Raw genomic sequence first — 23,535 nt, forward strand, 5'->3', positions numbered from 1 at the left:
AGAGGCAGGCAGATCTCTGTGAGTTCGAGGCCAGCCTAGTCTACAGAGCTAGTTTTAGGACAGCCAAGGTGATACAAAGAACCCCTGTCTGGAAAAAACAAAGATTAAGGTTAATGATGCACTAATCTACCACTGTGGAGCGGGTAAGCACCAGCTGCTTGTCTCCTGACACAATAGACGTGGAGTTCAGACTTAGCTGTCATATGGACTGGACCCCTGGTGGGAACTCCTCACTCACTGGAGAGGATGACGGTGAGAACAGAAAGAAAAGCTTTAGGTAGAAGTGACACCGAAATTGCTAGAGTGGCCTGAGTTCTATAATACAGATTCTCCATGAACAAATGAGATGAGATGATATAGTCGTGAATATTGTTAGCCTGTGGTGCATTGCCAGTGTTAGGGCTTTAGAGAAGCCATTTTATATTGAAATGAGAGAAGTGTGCACGAAGAGTGCTTTATTTATTCCGATCTGTATCCCTCAGTGCATTCCTGTTCTAGTCTAAGAAGACTGGCAGTAGAACCAGATTATGATTATTAGCTTATTCACTTTGCATTCACTCCTCTGTCTGTTTGCCGTGTTCTGCAACATCACACTATGAGGAGGAGGCCTGGTAAAGAGAATCCCAACACAGTGGTCAGGAGGACCTTGAGTCCTGGACTTCTCTGGAACTCACTTAGGACAAGCAACTTAAATGAGTTAGAGGAAAAGAACCTTTTTTTAAAAAATAAATTTTTCGGGCTGGAGAGATAGCTCAGTGGTTAAGAGCATTGCTTGTTCTTCCAGAGGTCCTGAGTTCAGTTCCCAGCAACCACATGGTGGTTCACAACCATCTGTAATGAGATCTGGTGCCTTCTTCTGGCCTGCAGGCAGGCAGACCACTATATATATACTTAATTAATTAATTAAACACCATAAAAAATCCATTTTCCCCCTTTTTTATATTTTATTATCTCTACTAACAAAATGAATATTGCCATTAAGACTTCTGCTTAGAGCCAGGCATAGTGATACACTGCAGAAGCTGGCAGATCTTTGTGAGTTCAAGGCCAATCTGATCTCTACATAGTGAGTTCCAGGAGAGGTAGGGCTACATAGTGTCTTCAAAAGAAAAAAAAAAAGACTTTTTCTTAGAAGTACTTGTATCTTGAGTTGGTTTTATGAAAGAGTTAAGTCAGAATCCTCCTTAATGTGGCCACTCACTGTGCCAAGTAAAATGCATAGTTTCTTTCTAGTTTTATTCCGTCTGTCGTATATAAGAATACATATAGCACTCGGGAGGCAGAGGCAAGCGGATCTCTGGGAGTTCGAGACCAGCCTGGTCTACAGAGCTAGTTCCAGGATAGGCTCCAAAGCCACAGAGAAACCCTGTCTCAAAAAACCAAAAAAAAAAAAAAAAAAGAATAGATATAAAGCAGTCAGCTACACTGATTTTCATTTAGAATATTTGTGGAGCTGTGGGCTCAGGAGTTGATGTTTTCATTAGTTGGGATTTCTGGGTTCTAGAGCTAACACTTCTTTGCAAGAAGGGGGCTGAGGTGGTGAGCTGGGGAGAACTCGGTGGTGATTTCCCTGGGTTCAAATCTTACCACCAAACAGAAGCTCCTGGGAGAAGGTGAAGTCATAGCCGTCAGTGAAGAACAGCTCTCCAGTTTTGCCCCAGCAGCATCTCCCAGTTGTGCGCTGGTGACCGGACGTGTCACGTTATAAGTCCTTTCCTGTTGTATAGTTCATGGTGTCAGGTTCCCTATTGGCCCAGAATTATAAACAGAACTCACTGTAAAAATTTGCATGTTTCCTTTGAATTCCATTGATAGGTGTGTTTCTTGGCCATGGCTGCCTCTGGTGAATCTTTGTATCCAGAGTAAAAGAGCTTGTCCCTTTAGCTATTCTCTTACGGCATGTTGGGATGTTATGAAACGCCATCATAACTCGGGCTGAAATGTAAAATATATGTTAGTCTTCTGGGCGAAAGGAGGAAAAGGTGGTTATTCTGTGACCTTTCTCAAGTACATAAACTGATGTCTTTTCTATGAGTATCACCGTAATTATGCTGATTTTCTTTATGTTGACAAATTAGCTTCTCTTACTGATGTAACTTCACATCATTTTCTGCTCATGTGTCTTTTTACATCTTCTCCCCTCCATCCCTGTTCTCCTTCAGTCTGCTGGGTCAAAGTATAAGGACATTCAATGCAGAGTTAATTGTGATTTTCGAGTTTGAAAGCTTCCGAGGAGAAGCCTTGCACAGCGTTGGGCTATAGGCTGTGTTCTGATTGCACGGCACTTAGCTGTCTAGTGAGCGTGTCTGTGTCACAGAGCCAGTGCCTCTGCCTTGCCGTAGACTCTCCTAGAGATGGACGTGTACAGTGCCTCCAGTGCATCAGTGTTTAGAACAGCCTTTGTCATGGGCAGAAGGAATTGTCACCGTTAATGTGCAGTCCAGCATTATTTTGTGATGATATGCCTGTGAATGTATGTTTCTAAAAACAAGTAGCTCTTGGGCTGGTGACTTTGCTTAGCAGTACAGCCTCTGCCTAACATGTCAAGGTCGTAAAGAACGCATGCACTACAGTGGTTTTTAATTTTGTCTAATAATTATACTTTACATAGTAAAATTAAGTAACAGTGGGATCTCTAAGTAGTCTATGTGGTCAATATCCATCATAAGTTTGCTTTTGAAAAGTCAGACTAGTATAAAGTTAGGTGGCTTACGTTTCTGTCCCGGTATGACCCATCTTCCTGAAAAGTTTTCCACTTCTGTGTAAAGATAAAGGATGGGTCACCTTCCTGGGTTCTAACATACTTAAGCATTCACTTACTAGATATTCATTGAGTGTATTTACTGCAAGCCACGTCTCTGCAGAGAGGTGAGCAAACCAGAGCTGGCTCCTGTCCTCACAGTCTTGTAGTCTGGTGAGTGATGAAGACACTGAGTGATAATCACATAGATGCAGTGATAGCCACAGTGAAAGGAGTGTGTGTGTGTGTGTGTCTCCAGCATGTAATGTTGGGAGGGCCTGTCATGGAAGCAGCATTTACAGTAAGACCTAAGGCTGTGAAATCAAAGCATGGGGTGGAGGACAGGACTGCAGGAAGGAGAGACGTGTGATGGCTCTTAATGGCCCAGGCACTGGAAGTGGGCAGGTCTGACTGGAATGCCATTGAGGCAGGAGTGTAGCCTGTGTGTGTGCTGACTTTGGAAGTGAAATTAGCCATTTGTTTCCATATGCCAAATCCTTAGTTTTTGAAACCCAGTCGAGGTAGTGGTGTTTGATCCTACTGGTAATCCTTTTTAGATTACATTTTCATTCATAAGTTTCTGTTGAGCGAAAGTTACTCCTCTGTTAATATTCTCTCTTGCTTTGGAGCAGACTGAAAGGGAATTAGACATCATGCTACAATTTCCTGTTCATTTGCAGTTATTTGTGTTTGCTTTTCATGCGTCTTCATTTATGCTCTTAAATGTTATTAATGTAATGCATTGTACCTATTTTCATAATCTCTTTCATTGTTTTGAGTTGAAATCCTGAGTATCCATTCCTTCATTCTTCTCTCTTTGTAATGTAAACGTTAGATCAAGAAATGCAGCTAACAGTCCTGTGCATCAGGGTCAGTTATTTTTAGTTTCCTGGGGTAATATACTCTTTGTCTTTTGTTTTATGTACAAAGATCAGCATATACCAAGTGAGAAGACAGGAGTAACAGTAGGAACTAGATTGCACTTTTTCTTCCAGTCATTGGAACATGTGCCCTTTGGACTTGTGATGATCAGTTTTAATTGCTTTAAAAAAATGAGCAGGGGCAGGTGAGATGGCTCATTGGGTAGTGGCATTTACCACCAAGCCTGACCACCTGACTTTGATCCGTGAAACCCACATGGTGGAAAGAGAGTAGGGACTCATTCACAGTTGTCTCCCATCCCCTCACCTACAACATACACACAGTCTAGTGAGACCACGTGAATACAAATGTTTAAAAAAATCTACAAAATAGTGAACCTTTTAAAAGCACAACGATGATAGGACTTGTCTAGTGTGTTAGAAATATCAAGTATTGGCCAGGTCTGGAAGCTCAGGCCTGTAATCGCAGTTACTTGGAAGACTGAGGCAGAAGGATAGAGATTTTTAATGCTTGCCTAGGCTGCAAAGTGAGTTCAAAAACAGCCTGAGTAGTGAGGCCCTGTCTCAGAAGGGCTGGGCTGGTAGAATGCTGAGGTCTTATGTAATAAGTATGAACCTGTAGTTTCTCCCCCAGGACCACAAAAGAAGAAAATAGAAGGGGAGGCAGGAGAGACTTGTAACTCCCCTTTTTACTGATGACTTTAGTTTGAGGGACAGGGACTAACTGCATAGGGCTGGCTCTGTCCTCTCCCTTAGCCTTCATCTTGATGCCCATTCTCCTGCCAGCTCACTACTCGGAAATTTCTGGCTGCATAGCCTCTCTGCCTACATGTCTGCTTCTCTCACTTTTAAATAGTCCTTTAAGTAAAGCAAAGACTCATAGTACTGCGATGTAAAATCCACTTTAGAACTAGTAACTATTCCAGACACATTTCCCTGCCTTTTTTAAATCTCTTGGTTTCTCTTTTGTGTATGGTGAGAAGCCAGATCTCTTGGTCCGTGCTTACCTCTGAAGGTTTTGCTCTTCGGTGAGCTCCTCTGCTCTGCAGAAATCACAGTATTGAACATCTACTTCCAATTGTTACTCTTCCACCTATGGTGTAATTTTTTTAAGAGAGTAATTTGGTCTAAGTCGCTCTTCACACTTGCTTGTGTATTGATTGCGTGAGAAAGCAGCTCGAGGCAATTTAAGATGTCAGAATTCAGAGACATCTTAAAAGGCCCAGAGACCAGTTTGGGGAAACATTCTCTCAATCGATGGAAAGTCCCAACCTCTCCTTCCTCAGATGTTCTGACGTTTGTCTCTGGGTTTCTGTCTCCAGGGCATTTGTGTACTTGAGCAACCTGCTGTACCCGGTGCCACTAATTCACAGGGTGGCCATCGTCAGTGAGAAGGGGGAAGTGCGGGGATTTCTGCGCGTGGCTGTGCAGGCCATTGCAGGTGAGTGACCTTTTTCTTAATGGGAGCTGTGGGTTCTTTCCTACAGAAAAAGCAGGATAGGGGGTGGAGAGATGGCTCAGTGGCTAAGAGCACTGGCTTTTCTTCCAGAGAAGCTGGGTTCAGTTCTCAGCACCCACATGGCAACTCATCTCTGTATTTCCAGTTCAGAGGATCTGACACCCTCACACAGACTTACATGCAGGCAAAACACCAACGCTCTTAAAATAAAAAGAGAAAGAAATCACAGGAAAAACAGGCTAGCTCCATGTGGGTGACACTTCAGCCACATATATAAGTGGCACTGTGTTTTTCAATTGAGGAAGGCCTCCTTAAGCCTCCTCTCTATTAGTGTATCTATATCCTCACCACCACAAGTATCATAAGTAGATTTCACTTTAGTCTGGGATATTGCCTGTTTTGAGAAAAATTGTGTGTAACTATCTAACTCTAGGATTGACTTTGAAAAAGTGATGAGCAATTTAGACCAGCATGGAGGATTGTGTAGTTTGAAGTCAGCCTGAGCTATATAGTAAGACATTGTTTTTGTTTGTTTTTAAAAAGTCAGGGTAGGCTCTTTTGGTTTGAGATAGTTTTTTTTTTTTTCCTGTATATCTTAGGCTGACCTCAAACTCAAATTCTTCCTACCTCAGCCTCTTAAGTGTTGGGATTATACACCAGTGCTTGGCTCACGTATTGAACATTTTACTTTTGTATTTTGAATTGTTTGTAGTTTGAGGTTTCACGGTATAGTCCAGGTTGTCCTGTACTCAACAGTTCTCCTGTCTTGATGTCCTGAGTGCTGGCCTCACAAGTATGAGCCCCTACATCCAGCTGATAGGCCTTGAACGTTGGAATAACCAAGGATTTTAGGTTATTCTGGCCTAGCTTTCTATTAGACTTTTTCTTTCTAACTGAGTATAGTGGTACATGCTGTAATTCCAGAATTAGAAGGTAGAGACAGGAAGATCAGGAGTTGAAGGTCAGCCTTAGCTACAGAGTGAGTTTGAGGCCAACCTGGACTCATATATGAGATCCTGTCTCAAGACAAGAGGCCATTTATTTCCCTGCTAAATGTAATACGTGAATCAAACATGTTTCACTTCCCATGACTGTGCCAGCATTTTGAGGAAAGAATATGGCTGTTTCCTGTACTGTCTATCTTAACTCATAAATGCTGGGCTCTGTGTGATGGAGACTGTCACATAGTCACCTCGTCCACAAGTCAGTATAATGTCTCAGTCTCTGTTGCCTATTATTGAATATATAGTCTTGCCAAGATGTTAAGGGGTCAGAATTCCTACGTGTGACATTATAAACAAACTCAAGATTGAAACCAGTTCTTTTTAACTCTTCTCGTTTGAGCAGAAATGGTTGGGAGCGGCAGCTGCGGCTCATTTCTGCAGTGCCATGCACTCTTTTTTTTTTTTGGTTTTTTGAGACAGGGTTTCTCTGTGGTTTTGGAGCCTGTCCTGGAACTAGCTCTTGTAGACCAGGCTGGTCTCGGACTCACAGAGATCCTCCTGCCTCTGCCTCCCGAGTGCTGGGATTAAAGGCGTACGCCACCACCGCCCGGCTGCCATGCACTCTTATACTGAGTCTCTCCTCCCTACTTTATGATTCTCTGAGCGCTGTTCCCCTCACATGCACTATCATCCCATCTTTGTTGGCTTCTTTCTATTTAGCGGATGAAGAAGCTCCTGATTATGGCTCTGGGATTCGGCAGTCAGGAACAGCTAAAATATCGTTTGATAACGAGTACTTTAATCAGGTAAGAAGTATTTGGGAAAGAAAAGGAAGTAGATGGATTTCCTTTGCCTAGAACGTTAGCAATCCTAAGATGCTGGTTACTCCACAGTTAGTTACTCAGTAAGATATGGGCTATGTCTAATAGTTACAAAGATGAAAATGCATTAACAGACTGCCTTCTCTCCCACATCTCTTAGTCCTACTTACTATTATTTTGTACAAATAATTATTTGTTGTATAAATAAAAATATTATTATTGTTGTACAAATAAAAATCGATCAAGACATGGAAGAGTACGTCATTTACCGAGCCTTGCCTTACTTCCAGAGTGACTTTTCTTCGGTCGCAATGACTCGTTCTGGCCTGTCTTTGGAAGAGCTGAGGATCGTGGAAGGGCAGGGTCAGAGTTCTGATGTCATCACTCCTGCCGAAGAAGTCAACCGAATGAATGACTTGGGTGCGTAGGCAGATGCTGTCACTGAGGAGATTCTCAGGGGAAACGTTGATACCACGGCAGAGCAGTGACTCTGGTCACCTGGAAACAGGAAGAGCGCCCAGGTCCTCCTCTTCACATTACTTGACCCGTATGTGTATCGTTAACTCTGCAGATTTGAAGTCGGGCACTTTGCTGGATGGGAAGATGGTGATGGAAGGGTTTTCTGAGGAGATTGGCAACCACCTGAAGCTGGGCGGCGCCTTCACCTTCCGAGTCACGGTGCTCCAGGCCAGTGGGATCCTTCCGGAGTATGCGGACATCTTCTGTCAGTTCAAGTAAGCCACCTGCCGTTGTTACTCTGGTGTTGCTGGAATAGAGCACCCTGGCAAAAGCAGCTTAGAGAGAAGAAAGGTTCACTGCAGATCTCAGCTTCAGGGGGCCGGAGTCCGCCATGGCAGAGAAAGCGGCATGGCAACGTGAGCAAGAGGTTGGCCAGTCACGCTTTCATTGCAGGCAGGTTCAGAGAGAGAGAGAGAGAGAGAGAGAGAGAGAGAGAGAGAGAGAGAGAGAGAGAGGGAGGGAGAGGGAGGTCTGCCCACAGTGATATACTTCCTTAGCAAGGCTCTCCTCCTCAAGGACCCATAGCCTCCCAAACAGCTGCCGATTGGGGACCAAGTGCTAAAATACTTGAACCTATGGGGCTTTTCTCATTTGAAAACACCACACTGCCCTTTTGCTGTGCCCATCCAGCGAGTTAACTACAGAGATTCCTTCTTGCTGTAGAGCGCCTTACCTGTATGAAAGACTAAGGCTCTTGAGGGATAAAGATGGCAGGTCTCTGAGAGCACTTTCTTCTCCCAGGGTGAGAATCAAACCCTGCGCTGGCATGACGGCTCAGGGTTCCCCATGGAGCGTACAGCATACACTGCTGAGGACTCAGTGGAGTCCCCTTGCTCCAGGAGCGAGGCCAGCCTGGACTATGAGAGCTAGTTCCAGGACAGGCTCCAAAGCTACAGAGAAACCCTGTCTTGAGAAAAAAAAATCAAAATGTGTGTATTTTTTAAAAGGAGTTCAAAAAGATATTGTATAATTACAGAAAGCATCAGCGTCAGCAGTAGGAGTTGTTAGTAATTTGGAGCCTTTGGCCAAGGTGCTGTCAACTGGTGTGAAAATCAAGATCGCTGTTCAAAATCCCTCCCCATTCCTGGGCGCTGGAGAGATGGCTCAGTGGTTAAGAGTACTTGTTGCTCTTGCAAAGGACCCAGGTTCAGATCTGAACACCTACAAAGTGCTTAACAACCATCCTTAGGTCCAGTTTCGGGGGTCTGACCACCTCTTCTGCCCTCCATAGGCACCAGGCACACATGTGGTACATATGCATACATGCAAGCAAAACATACATACCCTTAAGTCTAAAAAAATTCTTAAATAAGCGGGTCAGTGGTAGGGCACGCCTTCCGTCCCAGTACTTGGGAGGTAGAGGCAGGTGGATTTTTGTGGGTTTGAGACCAGCCTGGTCTACAGAGTGAGTTCTAGGGCAGTCAGAGCTACACAGAGAAACACTGTCATGAAAAAAAAAAAAATCAAAGATTTTTAAATATGTTCTTTCCCCCATCTGACCTTTTAGAGTGTAACCTGTGTGTTAAGCCCTGTGGGTAAACTCTTGCCATCTGCTGGAGAGCAGGCACTTGAGTACATCTTTGTAAACAGTGAAATCTTAGCTTTTGAGGAGAAGTTGGTCCCCTGCCGTGGGAACACAAAACCATCAGGCCTATGTCAGAGGCACTTCCTGGAAGATGACTTTGAGCATCTCTTGTCCAGATAATAGACTGCTAGACAAGTCTACCATAGGGTTTACCGTGCCTGGCAGAGGCTCAAATTTCCAAGCTTTCTCTAAGTAATGTGATTTCATTTTCAGTAAAACAAGAACAAGACTTTATATTTTGTTGATTGGGATTTTTTTGGGGGGGGGTAAGTTTTTTCATTTTTGGGGGAGGGTTGGGGGTAGGTTTGTTCATTGTTTTTTAGGGTTTTGCGAGTAGTAACGTTCATTCATTGAGGTTTGGGGGTATATTTTTTTTACTAGTTTTTATGGGTTTGCTTGTTTTAAGACAGGGAGATTTGTATAGCCCTGGCTGGCCCAGAACTGCTGTGTAGACCTCTCTGGCCTGAGCCCTGCCATTCTCCCCACTCTCCTTCCTGAGTGCTCAGGTTACAGTCATGCACTACAATATCCTGCTACAAATTTGTTGAGTTGACTTCTTTACTCTCCGTGAGCCATGCTTCTGTATATGTCCCTTTGTCTAAATAATCGGGGTCACTTAATTTTTCATCCATTTTGAATCTAAAATGCTGTCTGTGTGATAGGGAAATGCTGGCATGGAAAGATATAATCATCACTTGACGCAGCAGAAGCAGAGGAAGTGCTTCGTTAGCACGCTCCTAGCTGTGGAGTCCAGACCCCGCTAGACACCCTAGCATATACCTGGATCCTAGCTGTGGAGTCCAGACCCCGCTAGACACCCTAGCACACACCCTGGATCCTAGCTGTGGAGTCCAGACCCTGCTAGACACCCTAGCACACACCCTGGATCCTAGCTGTGGAGTCCAGACCCTGCTAGACACCCTAGCACACACCCTGGATCCTAGCTGTGGAGTCCAGACCCCGCTAGACACCCTAGCACACACCCTGGATCCTAGCTGTGGAGTCCAGACCCCTCTAGACACCCTAGCACACACCCTGGATCCTAGCTGTGGAGTCCAGACCCCGCTAGACACCCTAGCACACACCCTGGATCCTAGCTGTGGAGTCCAGACCCCGCTAGACACCCTAGCATATACCTGGATCCTAGCTGTGGAGTCCAGACCCCGCTAGACACCCTAGCATATACCTGGATCCTAGCTGTGGAGTCCAGACCCTGCTAGACACCCTAGCACACACCCTGGATCCTAGCTGTGGAGTCCAGACCCTGCTAGACACCCTAGCATATACCTGGATCCTAGCTGTGGAGTCCAGACCCCGCTAGACACCCTAGCACACACCCTGGATCCTAGCTGTGGAGTCCAGACCCCGCTAGACACCCTAGCATACACCCTGGATCCTAGCTGTGGAGTCCAGACCCCGCTAGACACCCTAGCACACACCCTGGATCCTAGCTGTGGAGTCCAGACCCCGCTAGACACCCTAGCACACACCCTGGATCCTAGCTGTGGAGTCCAGACCCCGCTAGACACCCTAGCACACACCCTGGATCCTAGCTGTGGAGTCCAGACCCCGCTAGACACCCTAGCATATACCTGGATCCTAGCTGTGGAGTCCAGACCCCGCTAGACACCCTAGCATATACCTGGATCCTAGCTGTGGAGTCCAGACCCCGCTAGACACCCTAGCACACACCCTGGATCCTAGCTGTGGAGTCCAGACCCCGCTAGACACCCTAGCATATACCTGGATCCTAGCTGTGGTGTCCAGACCCCGCTAGACACCCTAGCATATACCTGGATCCTAGCTGTGGAGTCCAGACCCCGCTAGACACCCTAGCACACACCCTGGATCCTAGCTGTGGAGTCCAGACCCTGCTAGACACCCTAGCACACACCCTGGATCCTAGCTGTGGAGTCCAGACCCTGCTAGACACCCTAGCATATACCTGGATCCTAGCTGTGGAGTCCAGACCCCGCTAGACACCCTAGCACACACCCTGGATCCTAGCTGTGGAGTCCAGACCCTGCTAGACACCCTAGCATATACCTGGATCCTAGCTGTGGAGTCCAGACCCCGCTAGACACCCTAGCACACACCCTGGATCCTAGCTGTGGAGTCCAGACCCTGCTAGACACCCTAGCACACACCCTGGATCCTAGCACCTGGAGACAGAAGCAGACAGAGCTTGGTGAGCGTCATAGTGAGGCTTTCTCAAAATCTAACAATATCTGATGAATTCTGATGCAGTACTCATCTGTCTCTTTTTGTTAAGCTTTTTGCATCGGCATGATGAAGCGTTCTCCACCGAACCCCTCAAAAACAACGGAAGAGGAAGTCCCCTGGGCTTCTATCATGTACAGAATGTGAGTGACCTGCACGGCTTGCCACACACCTCAGGTTTACATTCCTGGTTTTGTTTGCTAAGGAAGGACGATCATGTGAGGTGTGACGATCGTGTGAGGTGTGAGCTGTCTGCTGTGCAGAGATGATCGTGTGAGGTGTGAGCTGTCTGCTGTGCAGAGAGAATGAGCAGTAGAGATGGTGGCCCCGGGGAAGTGAGGTAGTCTTCAGGGGAGGAGCAGCCAGTCTCTTCCTGGGTGACAGTGGCCCAGCGAGTGTGTGCAGTCTAAGTTTCCCAATGAAATCTTCCATCCATTTGAATATCAGTTTTTAAAAAGATATTCCTACCCTAGAAAAAATGAGCATGTTTGGTATCAGTTTTGATAATTTAACATAGTATCCTGTAAACTCTAGGATATTTACATTGTTGCTTACAAGTAATCTAGAAGATTCTGAAGGCCTTCTGTAACCAAGTTAATATTCAGAGTGTTTCCCTGGTAGCTGTGTTTATCTGTCCATGTCCCTCACAACTGCCTTCACACACGCACAAGGAAATAGGCTTTCCAGCTCGCGGATTTCATTCAGACTCACAACTGCCTTCACACACGCACAAGGAAATAGGCTTTCCAGCTTGCGGATTTCATTCAGACTCGACTCACAAGTCGTCTTGAGGGCAGTGGTGCGATGGCTCAGGATATAAGCACTGACTGATGAGCTTGACGGCCGGAGTCCACCCTAGGCCCCCTGTGGAGGAAGGGGAGAAGTGGCTCCCACAGTTGTCTTCTGACTCACACACGCATGCTGTAGCACAAGCACCATGCACACACAGATAATTTAATTAAGAAAAAAAAGTCATCATCATAATACTGATGATTGTTAAGAATTCATTTTGTATCACCCCGCCCCGTTTTCTGCACCATTGAGCCCTCATTTCTACACCATGACTGTCACAACCCTGTCCTGCAGTTGAGGGAGCTGAGCACCAAGCAGGTCCTGCCTCTCACCCAGGTTACAAAGCTGGGAAGGGGCAAAGATGGAATTTAAACACAAAGAAGCCTGCCTGTAACATCCAGAATCTCCACTGCCTTCCTTCTCCTTTTTACTCACATCTACTCTATAAAGAGAGAGGGGACTGGACTGCGTCAGTAGCCAGACTGGAAGAGTGCTTACCTCACAGGCATGAGGTCCTGAATTGGAACTCCAGCACAAACAAAAATTTTTAAATATATGAAGTGAGAGAAGAAAAGGCAATCAAAGATAGAATAAAATTAAAAATAGAGCATGAAATATGGGCTAGAGAGATGGCTCAGTAGTTGAGTGTGTACTGCTCTTGTAGAAGACTTTGGTTGGGTTTCCAGCCCATAATTGCATAAGACTCCAGTTCCAAGGGATCCAAAGACCTCTTCTGGCCTCTGAGGACACTTGTTCATATACTCAACATGCACATAGTCCAAACCTAGGCATAGACATATGTACATATCTCTAACTAAAAATAAAGCATGTCTTTGATAAATGCCGATCAGCTGTTATCAAACTACTGACTCATGAAACCACAGATGTCCCCAAGGAGCTTAGAATTAAGGGGAAATACAGTCATACAGTATAAGGACATGAAAATGGTATTATTTAAATTCAAAGGGAAGATTTCCATATAGAAAGTCTTTAAGTTACTTTTCTGGGTGAGGGAAAATGGTTCTGAAGAGAGAGGTAGGTTTTCTGAAAGATGAAGCATAAATAAAAGGGGGACAAAAGAAGAAAGGGTGTCTCAAACTGGGCATTGAGCCTTGCTCATTGTCCACAGCCAACACACTTTTTCTTATCCCTTCTACTTCACCTGGGCTTTGGAGAGAAGGCCTTCCTAGCAGAGTTGCTGCCTGGGCTTTTTCTGAGGTACAGCAAAGGAAAAAGCAGGTAGATAGAGCAACAGGCAAGACTTGAAATCATGAGCAGCAACAAAGTGAAGTCAATTCTGCTGCTCTATGGAGGGTCTAGAATGCTGACGCTTGGTAAAGTCACATTCAAAACAAAACCAGAGGGAAACCTGTCCTGTGGTGTAGGAGGCCTGGCAGTGAACCCAGCATGCGCGGGATGCCTAGCAGTGTTGAAGGGCTGCTGCAAGCACAAGCCTGCGCTTTCTCGTCCTCACCCACCCCGGCCTCACTGGACTTTCTTCTTCCTAGATTGCAGTGGAGGTCACCGAGTCATTTGTGGACTACATCAAAACCAAGCCCATCGTATTTGAGGTCTTTGGGCACTACCAGCAGCACCCGCTCCATCTGCAAGGACAAGATCTTAACAGGTTTGAGTCAGATGAGCAGACGTGGATTGTTGTTGCTGTTGTTCCGGAAAAGAACCCTTTGCATGGCTGCAGATAACTGAACAGTAGATTCATACATTTCCCTGGTTTTGCTCTTGAAATGTCACTGCCTTCTTGTAGCTAACCTAATCACTAAGCTGAGAGACAGCAAGTCGGATTTTGTCCACATGACTTCGAATGCCTTCTTTCTGTTGTAAGAAGAAATACTTAATAGGGTAGAAAGTTGATGCTGTAGAGCTAGAACACGCGTGTAGTTATTTCTGATGCCTTTACCTTATGAAGTGGAGACTGGGGTGGAGTCATTGCTTCTAATGAGGAAACACCGCCCAGCGTGTTTCTGTTTCCTTAAAAAGGTTTAAACATTTGGGGGGAAAAAAAGAAAGAAAGGCAAGGTGGTGATGGCACACATCTTTAATCCCAGCACTAGGGAGGCAGAGACAGGCGGACCTCTGGGAGTTTGAGGGTAGCCAGGTATGCAGAACGAGTTCCAGGATAGCCAGGACAACATAGAGAAGCCCTGTCTCCAAACCCCCAAAAAAGGTGTAAACATATCACTAATGGCAACACTTAACTCCATGTATGTAGTCCTGGTAAATGTCTTCTTCCTCTCTTTGCAGTCCTCCTCAGCCTTCTCGAAGATTCTTTCCACCACCCATGCCACTCTCCAAACCAGGTGAGCAGCAGCTAAACTGCCTGATGTGCATACATCTGTTCTGAATGGTTTCCAGACAAGAGTCACACTGGAGAGGGCTGGAGAGATGGCTCAGAGGTTAAGAGCACTGGCTGCCCTTCCAGAGGTCCTGAGTCCTAGTCCCAGCAACCACTAGATGGCTCACAACCATCTGTAATGAGATCTGGTGCCCTCTTCTGGACTGCAGGCAGACATGCAGACAGGACACTATACATTTATAAAAAAAAAAAAAAAAGAATCATAACTAGCGTTCCTTCTCTCTGTGTCTTTGTGTGTTCCTGTTCCTCTTGTGTATTTCTAACAGGAACACGAATGCTGGGTTCCTGATCTGAGATAGGAAGTCAGAAACTATGGACTCTGTCTCTCTGGCCTTCTCATTCAGACTTGATAACTTCCTCCTATTTCTTAAATCTCTATGCTTTGTATGTAATTAGTTTGTCAGTCTCTTAACATTTATTTGCGTATTAAATTTATTCTGCCTGTTCACTTTTGCTGTTGGGATTTTTGTTTTTGATTGACACATAATAATTAAACATATTTAAACTATAATACAATGCATTTATAACTATATGCTCTGAGGAACACATGTATATATCAGTATAATTAGTATATCCATATCTTTTTTTTTTTTTTTTTTTGGTTTTTCGAGACAGGGTTTCTCTGTGGCTTTGGAACCTGTCCTGGAACTAGCTCTGTAGACCAGGCTGGTCTCGAATTCACAGAGATCCGCCTGCCTCTGCCTCCCGAGTGCTGGGATTAAAGGCGTGCGCCACCACCGCCCGGCTTAGTATATCCATATCTTAAGCATTTCTTATTTGTAGTGTGTATATTCAAAATCTTTTCTTGTGGGGCTGGAGAGATGGCTCAGTGGTTAAGAGCATTGCCTGCTCTTCCAAAGGTCCTGAGTTCAATTCCCAGCAACCACATGGTGGCTCACAACCATCTGTAAAGAGGTCTGGCGCCCTCTTCTGGCCTTCAGGCATACAGACAGAATATTGTATACATAATAAATAAACAAACAAACAAATAAATACTTAAAAAAATCTTTTCTTGTTACATTTTAACACTGATAATAGATATCCTGTTTTACAATAGAACAGCAGAATTTATTGCTCTTCATTTATCTTGTTTTCACTTTTCTTTATTTTTGTCCTTTTCCCTTTCTGTCCACTTACCAAACTCCCACCCCTCCCTCCCCTGTGCTCATTCTCCTCCCTCTGTTCCATACCCCATTGGCTTCAGACCATGAAAGAAAGATTGAGCTGATACAGTTCCTCTTGTCTGGCTATGTGAATGTGCATGTGTTGGACACGTTTTCTGAGCACGCCTATGTGCTAGCTTCCTCCGCTGTTGCCACCTTCCAGAATGAGGCTGATTCATTGCCACCTTTGCCCTTTCTGCCAGTTCCCAGCTTCCAGAATGAAAGGGTACCCAAGCGATATGGTTAGTAGCTAAACTAGCTCCCCCTTAGATGTAGGGTACCTAAACGATGTGGTTAGTAGCTAAACTAGCTCCCCTTAGATGTAGGGTACCCAAGCGATGTGGTTAGTAGCTAAACTAGCTCCACCTTAGATGTAGGGTACCCAAGTGATGTGGTTAGTAGCTAAACTAGCTCCACCTTAGATGTAGGGTACCCAAGTGATGTGGTTAGTAGCTAAACTAGCTCCACCTTAGATGTAGGGTACCCAAGTGATGTGGTTAGTAGCTAAACTAGCTCCGCCTTAGATGTAGGGTACCCAAGTGATGTGGTTAGTAGCTAAACTAGCTCCCCTTAGATGTAGGGTACCCAAGTGATGTGGTTAGTAGCTAAACTAGCTCCGCCTTAGATGTAGAATCAACTTTAGGCGTTTCTCCTAAAACCTGGCTCATCATATGTGATATACCAATATTTCAGTTTGTTCCCTAAGTTTACAGTAGAGCTCTGTTGTCAAGATCACATCCCAGTTCCTTCGGGGAGGCTGCAGGGGGCACCTTTTTACCTCCATCTCTTTGAGTATAACGTGCCCTGATTTCTTTTTTCTTTTTTGTTCCCTCTCTTTTCTCTGAGACAGGGTCTCTAGCCCAGGCTTACCTTGAATTAGCTATATAGCTGAGAATGTTCTTGAACTTCTGGCCCTCCAGTCTCATCTCCAGAGTGCCTGTATATGTATGAACCATCGTACCTAGTTTATGGGGTGCTAGGGATTGGACCCAGGCCTTATCCGTACTAGGCCAGCACTTTCCCTACTCCGCTGCATCTCCACCGTGGCCTCCTGATACTTAGTTTGTATTTTTTGCAATAATATTTTTATTTTGATTTTTAAAATAGGAGTTGGTTTTTGTTTGTTTGTAGTGCTAGTGATCAAACCCTTGTCCTTGTGCCTGTTAGACAAGCATTTTAACACTGAGCTACATTCAAGCCTTCACCCCCTCTCCTCTTCTCTCCTCTTCCCTCCCCTCTTTTTCCCTCCCTTCTCCTCTCCCTTCCTCTCCCTTCCTCTTCCTTCCTGTCTCCTCCCTTTCACTCCCCTCTCCTCTTTTTTTCCTAAGTACTTAGCATTTGCTTATTTAGAAGATTACCAGAACAGTAACCAGTTTTCTCTTTTCTTTTCTTTTGATTTCTTCCTTCCTTCCTTCCTTCCTTCCTTCCTTCCTTCCTTTTTCTTTCTTTTTTGGTCATTTCAAGACAGGGTTTCTCTGTGTACTTGGCTATATAGACCAGTCTGGCCTCGAACTCAGAGATCCACTTGTCTCTGCCTCCCAAGTGCTGGAATTAAAGGCGTGCATCACCGCCACTGCCACCATCACCTGGCTACCAGTTTCCTTATTAGCAGCCCCAGCACATGGAAACACATGGGTAATTTCTCTAATGAACAGCACATGGAACAATGGGCTGTTCATTAGAGAAATGCCCCGTGGTTGATAAAGCCTCTTCATATACATTATGCCAATGGGTCTTCACAATATTTTTTCTAAGTAGCATACTAAATATTATGATCCACATTTTATAAACTGAGGAAAGGCTCACAGCATAAGAAGCTCAACCGAAGCCACATTAAGTATTGTTAAGACTGTGGAATTTACATCTGAGGAAAATGTGTAGAAAAGAGTGCATGCCGATTCCTGATGGATAAGTCAGGCCAGTAGCGCTCAGATCTTTCCACATGGGAGGCAGAACTGCTTCCCACACAAAGACATTATTTATAATTTCATTATCTGGGGTGTGGCCTGGATTTCACCGTCTTTACAATCTTTGTGACTCTTGGGTGTGGGGAGGTCTGGGAGCTGTGAGTTGGCAGACAACCCTTGTAACATGTCAGGTTCTCCCTGGTGCTTCCCAAGCATCCTCTCCTCGGTACCGTGGTGATGGGACGCCATGCCCCTGGATAGGAAGCTCTCAACAGTAAAGGTTTTGAATGTTCTATGCAGCACATTTATTTTCTATAAAACCCATTTTCACTCACATGTTTAGAACAGTGTCTTGAGGCGGAGGGCCTCTGCTTGCTTTCCTTGTGCTCTGGATCAGAGGCACTGCTCACTTAGTGTTGAACGTTCTCTGGAACTTTCACATTGAAATCTGTCCTCTTAAAGAGATGGCTCAGTGGTTAAGAGCACCAGCTGCTCTTCCAGAGGACCTGGGTTCAATTCTGAGCACCCACATGGCAGCTCATAACTGTCTGAAACCCTTGTTCCAGGGTCTCCAGACATAGATGCAGACAAAACACTACTATACATAAAATAAAGATAAATGGTTAATTAAAAATAAAGATGTCTATGCTTTTGCTGAGTGAACTTGGAACAGATTTTGACGTGTTATATAAACTTTTTTTTAAAGTTCCAGCCACCAAGTTAAACACCATGAACAAGACCAGCCTTGGGCAGAGCATGAGCAAGTATGACCTTTTGGCTTGGTTTGAGATCAGTGAACTGGAGCCTACAGGAGAGTAAGTCCAACTTTTAAATATTTTTAATTTAAATTTTAGAATTAAGAGATAGGGTTTTGAGCATGTTTTGGCTCATGTTTTTATCTTGTCAAATTCCTCCTTGGGATTGAATTTGGGTACCTTGCTATTTATGTCTAAATGAGATGTTTGCCAGAGGCCATCCAGTAGAATCGTTGACATTTTTGTTAGCAACAGCAATATGATGGAGACTAAATGCACGTGGTTATGAGGGAGGACCACTGTATGGTTCTATGAAGACATGCTTCAGGTTCCGATGGAGGTTACTAGGGAGCAGTGAGGTGGCTTGGCAGGTAGAGGCACTTACTGAGCTTGACCCCTGGGACACACATAGTAGAAAGTGAGAACCACCTACTAGAGTTGTCCTTCTACCTCCACACAGTGCCATGCCCCCCTCCTCACATACACAGAGGAATAAGTAAATAAATGTAATGTAAATTTAGAGTACTAATCTCAGTGAGGGCAGTTGGAGGGACCCTTTGGATATTTCCCTGGATTAAAATTTCAGCCTTAGCCAGGTGTGGTGGCTCATCCCTTTAATCAGATCTCTGTGAGTTCAAGGCCAGCCTGGTCTACATAGTAAGGTCCAGGACAGCCAAGGCTACACAGTGAAGACCTGTATGGAAAAACCAATAAAGAAAAAAAACTCAACCTTGCCACTTTATTTTCCACTGTGGCATTTTAGGGTGTTTTGCAGTATCTGGCCTGTACCTGAGAAAGGCTAGCAACAGCTCTCTCCAGCTGTGCTGACCAAAGATATCCCCTAGAGAAGAGCCAGCCTCCTGAGTGAGCAGAAACATGAGCACCCTTGTCCTTATGAACTGTGTAGAGTAAATAATCAATGCAGTTGTGTTTAGAGTTGTCTCTAAAATGCCTTGGGAAGAACACAGAAGAGAACCTGCTCTACAGAGCTAGTTCCAGGACAGGCTCCAAAGCCACAGAGAAACCCTGTCTCAAAAAACCAAAAAAAAAAAAAAAAAAAGAGAGAGAGAGAGAGAGAGAACCTTCTCCTGGAAGAGGCAAGCAGCTGCACCCGTTACCACAGTGGGGAGTACCTATTAGGTGGCGCTGCTCTGTGTGAAATGCAGCAGACCACATCAGCAGTGGTCAGCACCATGAACATTAGTGATGTCTGCTGTGCGTACGGCCTGTGTTCAGTGGAGCTCTGTAACTCCTCAGTTGTCAGTCACTTTGAAGAATGTGGCTTTCCATAAGCAGGTCCATGACACTGTCATAACTTGCTTTATGAAGAAGTAGTTACACTGATGGTTTCTACTGAATGAATTGCACATTATTTACTGAATTTTTGTGCAAGGGACAGACATGGAACCAAACCCCATCACTGTTCTTTTTTTTTTTTTTTTGTTTTTTTTGTTTTTTTTGTTTTTCGAGACAGGGTTTCTCTGTGGCTTTGGAGCCTGTCCTGGAACTAGCTCTTGTAGACCAGGCTGGTCTTGAACTCACAGAGATCCACCTGCCTCTGCCTCCCGAGTGCTGGGATTAAAGGCGTGCGCCACCATCGCCCGGCCCCATCACTGTTCTTGAGCACTCCGGTCGGGCTGGACGATGACAAGCAGATGCGTGAGAAGGGTGACAGACACCCGGGGCTCTGGTGAAGTGCTTGCGTGAGTCGGACATGGGATCGGAGTGTAGGAAAACAGCAGCCCAGGAAGACTTGGCAGATGAAGTAGCCTTGACTTCTGTCTTGTGTGTTTTTACTCTTACAGGTATATTCCGGCTGTGGTTGACCATACGGCAGGCTTGCCCTGCCAGGGGACATTCTTGCTACACCAGGTACTGAAGTCTGAGAGAGAACAACAGATCTCTCAACTTTTCATCTCTATTTGGAGGGGGTAAAGTGGGAGAGCGTTTTTGCTTCCCCCCCCCTTTTTTTTTAGCAGGGTAGGAAATGACTGGGAATTGAACACAAAACTTCAAATACTGTTTCTGTTTTTATTAGAGTTCTCTAGAGTAGCAGTTTCCAGTGTGGCCCAGCTTAGAGGTGGGTCTTCCTACCTCAAGATCTGAATTAAGGGTGTATGTTCCCATTTCAGAGATCCAGGTTAGAAGCAGATCATCCCATTTCAAATTATTTAATTAAGCAAAAAGCCCTCATAGGTGTGCCCTGCCATTTTTGGGTTTTAGTTTAGACTACTTCCAGATGTAGTCAGGTTGACAACCAAAATAGTCATCGTAACATTTTTGTTTTTTTTTTAATATCCTCTTTGTATGTATAAAAATATTTTAAGATAGCTATTTCTTTCTACCTAGCTTTTTTTAAAATTAACCCTTTTCTTTTAATCTGCATTCTTTTACATGGCTCAGTTACCTTTATTGTGTACTGCCCACGCTGCTTCCTCTGAGTCTCCTGGTGTCTGTCTGCCTCTCTGCCCTTCTTCCCACTGTACTCTCTGCCCCAAAAATCTTGCCTAGCTGTTGGTCCTTCAGCTTCTTATTAAACCGATCCAATGACAAATCTTCATGGTACACAAAATGCTCCACAGCACCAGGTCCTTAAACTTAGAGATCCTCCTGCCTCAGCCTCTCATGTACTGGGATTACAGGCATGTGCTGCTAGCCCAGCCAGAAGTTCTTCATGGGCGCAGATGATGAAAGTTTGGATGGATTAAAAATACACTCTATAGGGGCTGGAGAGATGGCTCAGTGGTTAAGAGCCATCCTTAACCATCCTTAAGCCTGCTCTTCCAAAGGTCCTGAGTTCAATTCCCGACAACCACATGGTGGCTTACAAACATCTGTAATGAGGTCTGGTGCCCTCCTCTGGCCTGCAGACATACATGCAGACAGAATATTGTATACATAATAAATAAATAAATATTTAAAAAAAATACACTCTATAAATGGTTGCTACTCATTTGGTAAAATTATATTCAAACCTAGTATGCTGCTACACTTTTGTAATACCAGCATCCAGGAGGCAGGAGGATTATGAGTTCAAGGCTAATCGTGGCTTCTTAGTAAGTTCCTGTCCATTTTGAGCTAAATAACAAGAGTCCATCTTTTAAAAAAATTTAGCCAGGCCAGGTATGGTGGTGTCTCAAGCCTTTAATCCCAGCGTTTGGGAGGCAGAGGCAGGCAGATCTCTGAGTTTGAGGCCAGTTTGGTCTACAAAGTGAGTTCAGGGACAGCCATGGCTATGCAGAGAAACCCTATCTTGAAGAAAAAAAAAATCAAAACGACTTGTCTAGATTTCCATCCATGTTGCATGGGGTTCCTCCCCTAGAGCAGTGTTCTCAACCTTCCTAACGCGACAACCCTTTAAGTTAGTTCCTCATGTTGTGGTGACCCCTAACCATAAAATTATTTTGTTGCTACTTCATAACTGTAATTTTGCTACTGTCAGGAATCATAATGTAAATATCTGATATTCAGGATACCTGATGGGCAACCCACAGAGGGATTAAGACCCACAGGCTGAGAACCACCGCCCTAGAGCATATTACCAGGGCTCAGTCAATCAGTCCCCCACCTGTGTGTATCTTTCTGTGTGTCCGTCCAACTCCCACCCTGCCACTCTTTCTTTCTGTCGCTCTCCCAGGATGCATGAGCTCCTCTTGCCTCAGCCTTCATGCTGTGCTTACAGGTGTGAAGCACTGTGTCCTTCAGGCATCTCCTAAAACCAGCTCAGCAATCGCCTTGTTCAGTTTCTAGCATATTCTACATTGTAATCTCATTCCATTCCCTAGGGCATCCAGCGGCGGATCACAGTGACCATGATCCACGAGAAGGGCAGCGAGCTCCACTGGAAAGACGTCCGTGAGCTGGTGGTGGGTGAGTATATTCCATCAGCCGAGGGCTGCCGAGGGCAGCTGGCTTCTCAGAAATGTCGTCATTCTAGTATAGAAGTGTGGAGAAGACAGAGTAGAGAAAATAAAGGCCTTGAGTTTCAAGTTCTCTTGAGTGCTGGGCTTGTAGCTTAGGAATAGAGTGATTGCCTAGTAAATGCAAGGTCCTGAGTTTAATCCCTTCTGCTGCAAATAGGAAAGAAAAGGGGGAAAAAGAGAGAAAGAAATTCCTTTTCTCAGTTTCTATTACTATGCCATTCTACTATTAACTGTGAGTGTGGATCTGAGCTAGAGGTTATGAAAAAGTCTCTGCGTGTTCTGAATGTGCAGTTGGCTGATGTACGATAATTAGGCGAGTCAGCGCCATGTTTCAGTGGTAGAGCCCTGACCTACATCCCGGCACAGAAAAACAAAATGAGACAACCTTGGGAAATCATGTTGGATCCTACACTTATCCAAATGATCTCTAACACCTAGTGTGTGTGGCCAGGCAGTGGTGACACAGGCCTTTAATCCCAGCATTTGGGAGGCAGAGGCAGGCAGATTTATGAGTTTGAGGCCATCCTGGTCTACAAGCGAGTTCCAAGATAACCAGGTTTACACAGAGAAACCCTATCTCAAAGAAAGAAGTGTGTGTGAGAGACAGACAGAGACAGAGGAGAAAGAACATCTAGGCATCTTTCACCAAGATATGGTACTGAAGATTGAATCTGGGTACCTAACATTGAATCTTGCACGTGTTCTACCACTAAGCTATCTCCTTATATCTTTTCTTTATATATATATTTTCTTAAAGACAGGATGTCGCTAAATTGCCCAGGCCGGCCTTGAACTTGTGATCCTTCTGCTATTGCTGCGTAGCTAGGATTATAGGCCTGTGCCACCAGACATTTTGATTTAACAAAGTTATGTCTTGTCTGTAATGTGCTCATCTTCTGGTTTCCTTCTTTAAGGTCGGATTAGGAATAAACCCGAGGTAGATGAAGCTGCCGTTGATGCTATCCTTTCCCTAAACATCATCTCGGCCAAGTCCCTGAAGTCTTCCCACAACTCCAGCAGGTAGGGTACCTTGGGACACGGAGGTGTCAGCCCTGTGTGGATTGAGGGGCTCACATTAGATTCCCTAACAACTCCTAGGACCTTTAATCCCAGTCCTGGGAGTCAGAGACTGGAAAATCTCCATGAGTTCAAGGCCAGCCTGGTCTACACAGCAAGTTCCAGAACAGCCAGGACTGCATAGAGAGACCTTGTCTCTAATTAACTAATTAATTAAAATAAAAACAAAAATATTATGTTTTCAGGGCTGAAGCTTTGTGTATACACATTCATTTATCAAGCCCTGCAATAGGTCGAAATCTTTTTTTTTTTGAGTTGTGGGGTCAGTTGTTGGAATTTTCATTCTTTCTTGTAAAAACCATACTCATAATGTATTGTGTAATTTTCTAGTTGGTGGAGCAAGAACTGGCAGCTGAGAGGAAGAGGTTTAGAGGA

At 44.8% G+C, this 23,535-nt stretch overlaps 1 protein-coding gene across 12 annotated transcripts in view; it reads left to right on the forward strand.

Annotated features, from left to right (window-relative positions):
- LOC121441739 (kinesin-like protein KIF1B) overlaps positions 1–23,535 on the forward strand; it is a 140,314-nt gene that overhangs the window by 97,694 nt on the left and 19,085 nt on the right. For all 12 annotated transcript variants that reach the window (XM_041643011.1, XM_041643010.1, XM_041643018.1 and 9 more), the window contains 11 exons: positions 4,944–5,062; positions 6,745–6,830; positions 7,136–7,265; positions 7,417–7,579; positions 11,222–11,312; positions 13,470–13,588; positions 14,224–14,279; positions 18,112–18,220; positions 19,966–20,032; positions 21,946–22,030; positions 22,998–23,103. In XM_041643011.1, coding sequence (XP_041498945.1) covers positions 4,944–5,062; positions 6,745–6,830; positions 7,136–7,265; positions 7,417–7,579; positions 11,222–11,312; positions 13,470–13,588; positions 14,224–14,279; positions 18,112–18,220; positions 19,966–20,032; positions 21,946–22,030; positions 22,998–23,103 — 1,131 coding nt within the window. The remainder of the gene's footprint in view (positions 1–4,943; positions 5,063–6,744; positions 6,831–7,135; positions 7,266–7,416; positions 7,580–11,221; positions 11,313–13,469; positions 13,589–14,223; positions 14,280–18,111; positions 18,221–19,965; positions 20,033–21,945; positions 22,031–22,997; positions 23,104–23,535) is intronic.

Source organism: Microtus oregoni, unplaced genomic scaffold (genome assembly GCF_018167655.1).
Source record: "Microtus oregoni isolate MIOR12 unplaced genomic scaffold, Mior012 000081F_ref0000091, whole genome shotgun sequence".
Taxonomy (NCBI): Eukaryota; Metazoa; Chordata; class Mammalia; order Rodentia; family Cricetidae; genus Microtus; species Microtus oregoni.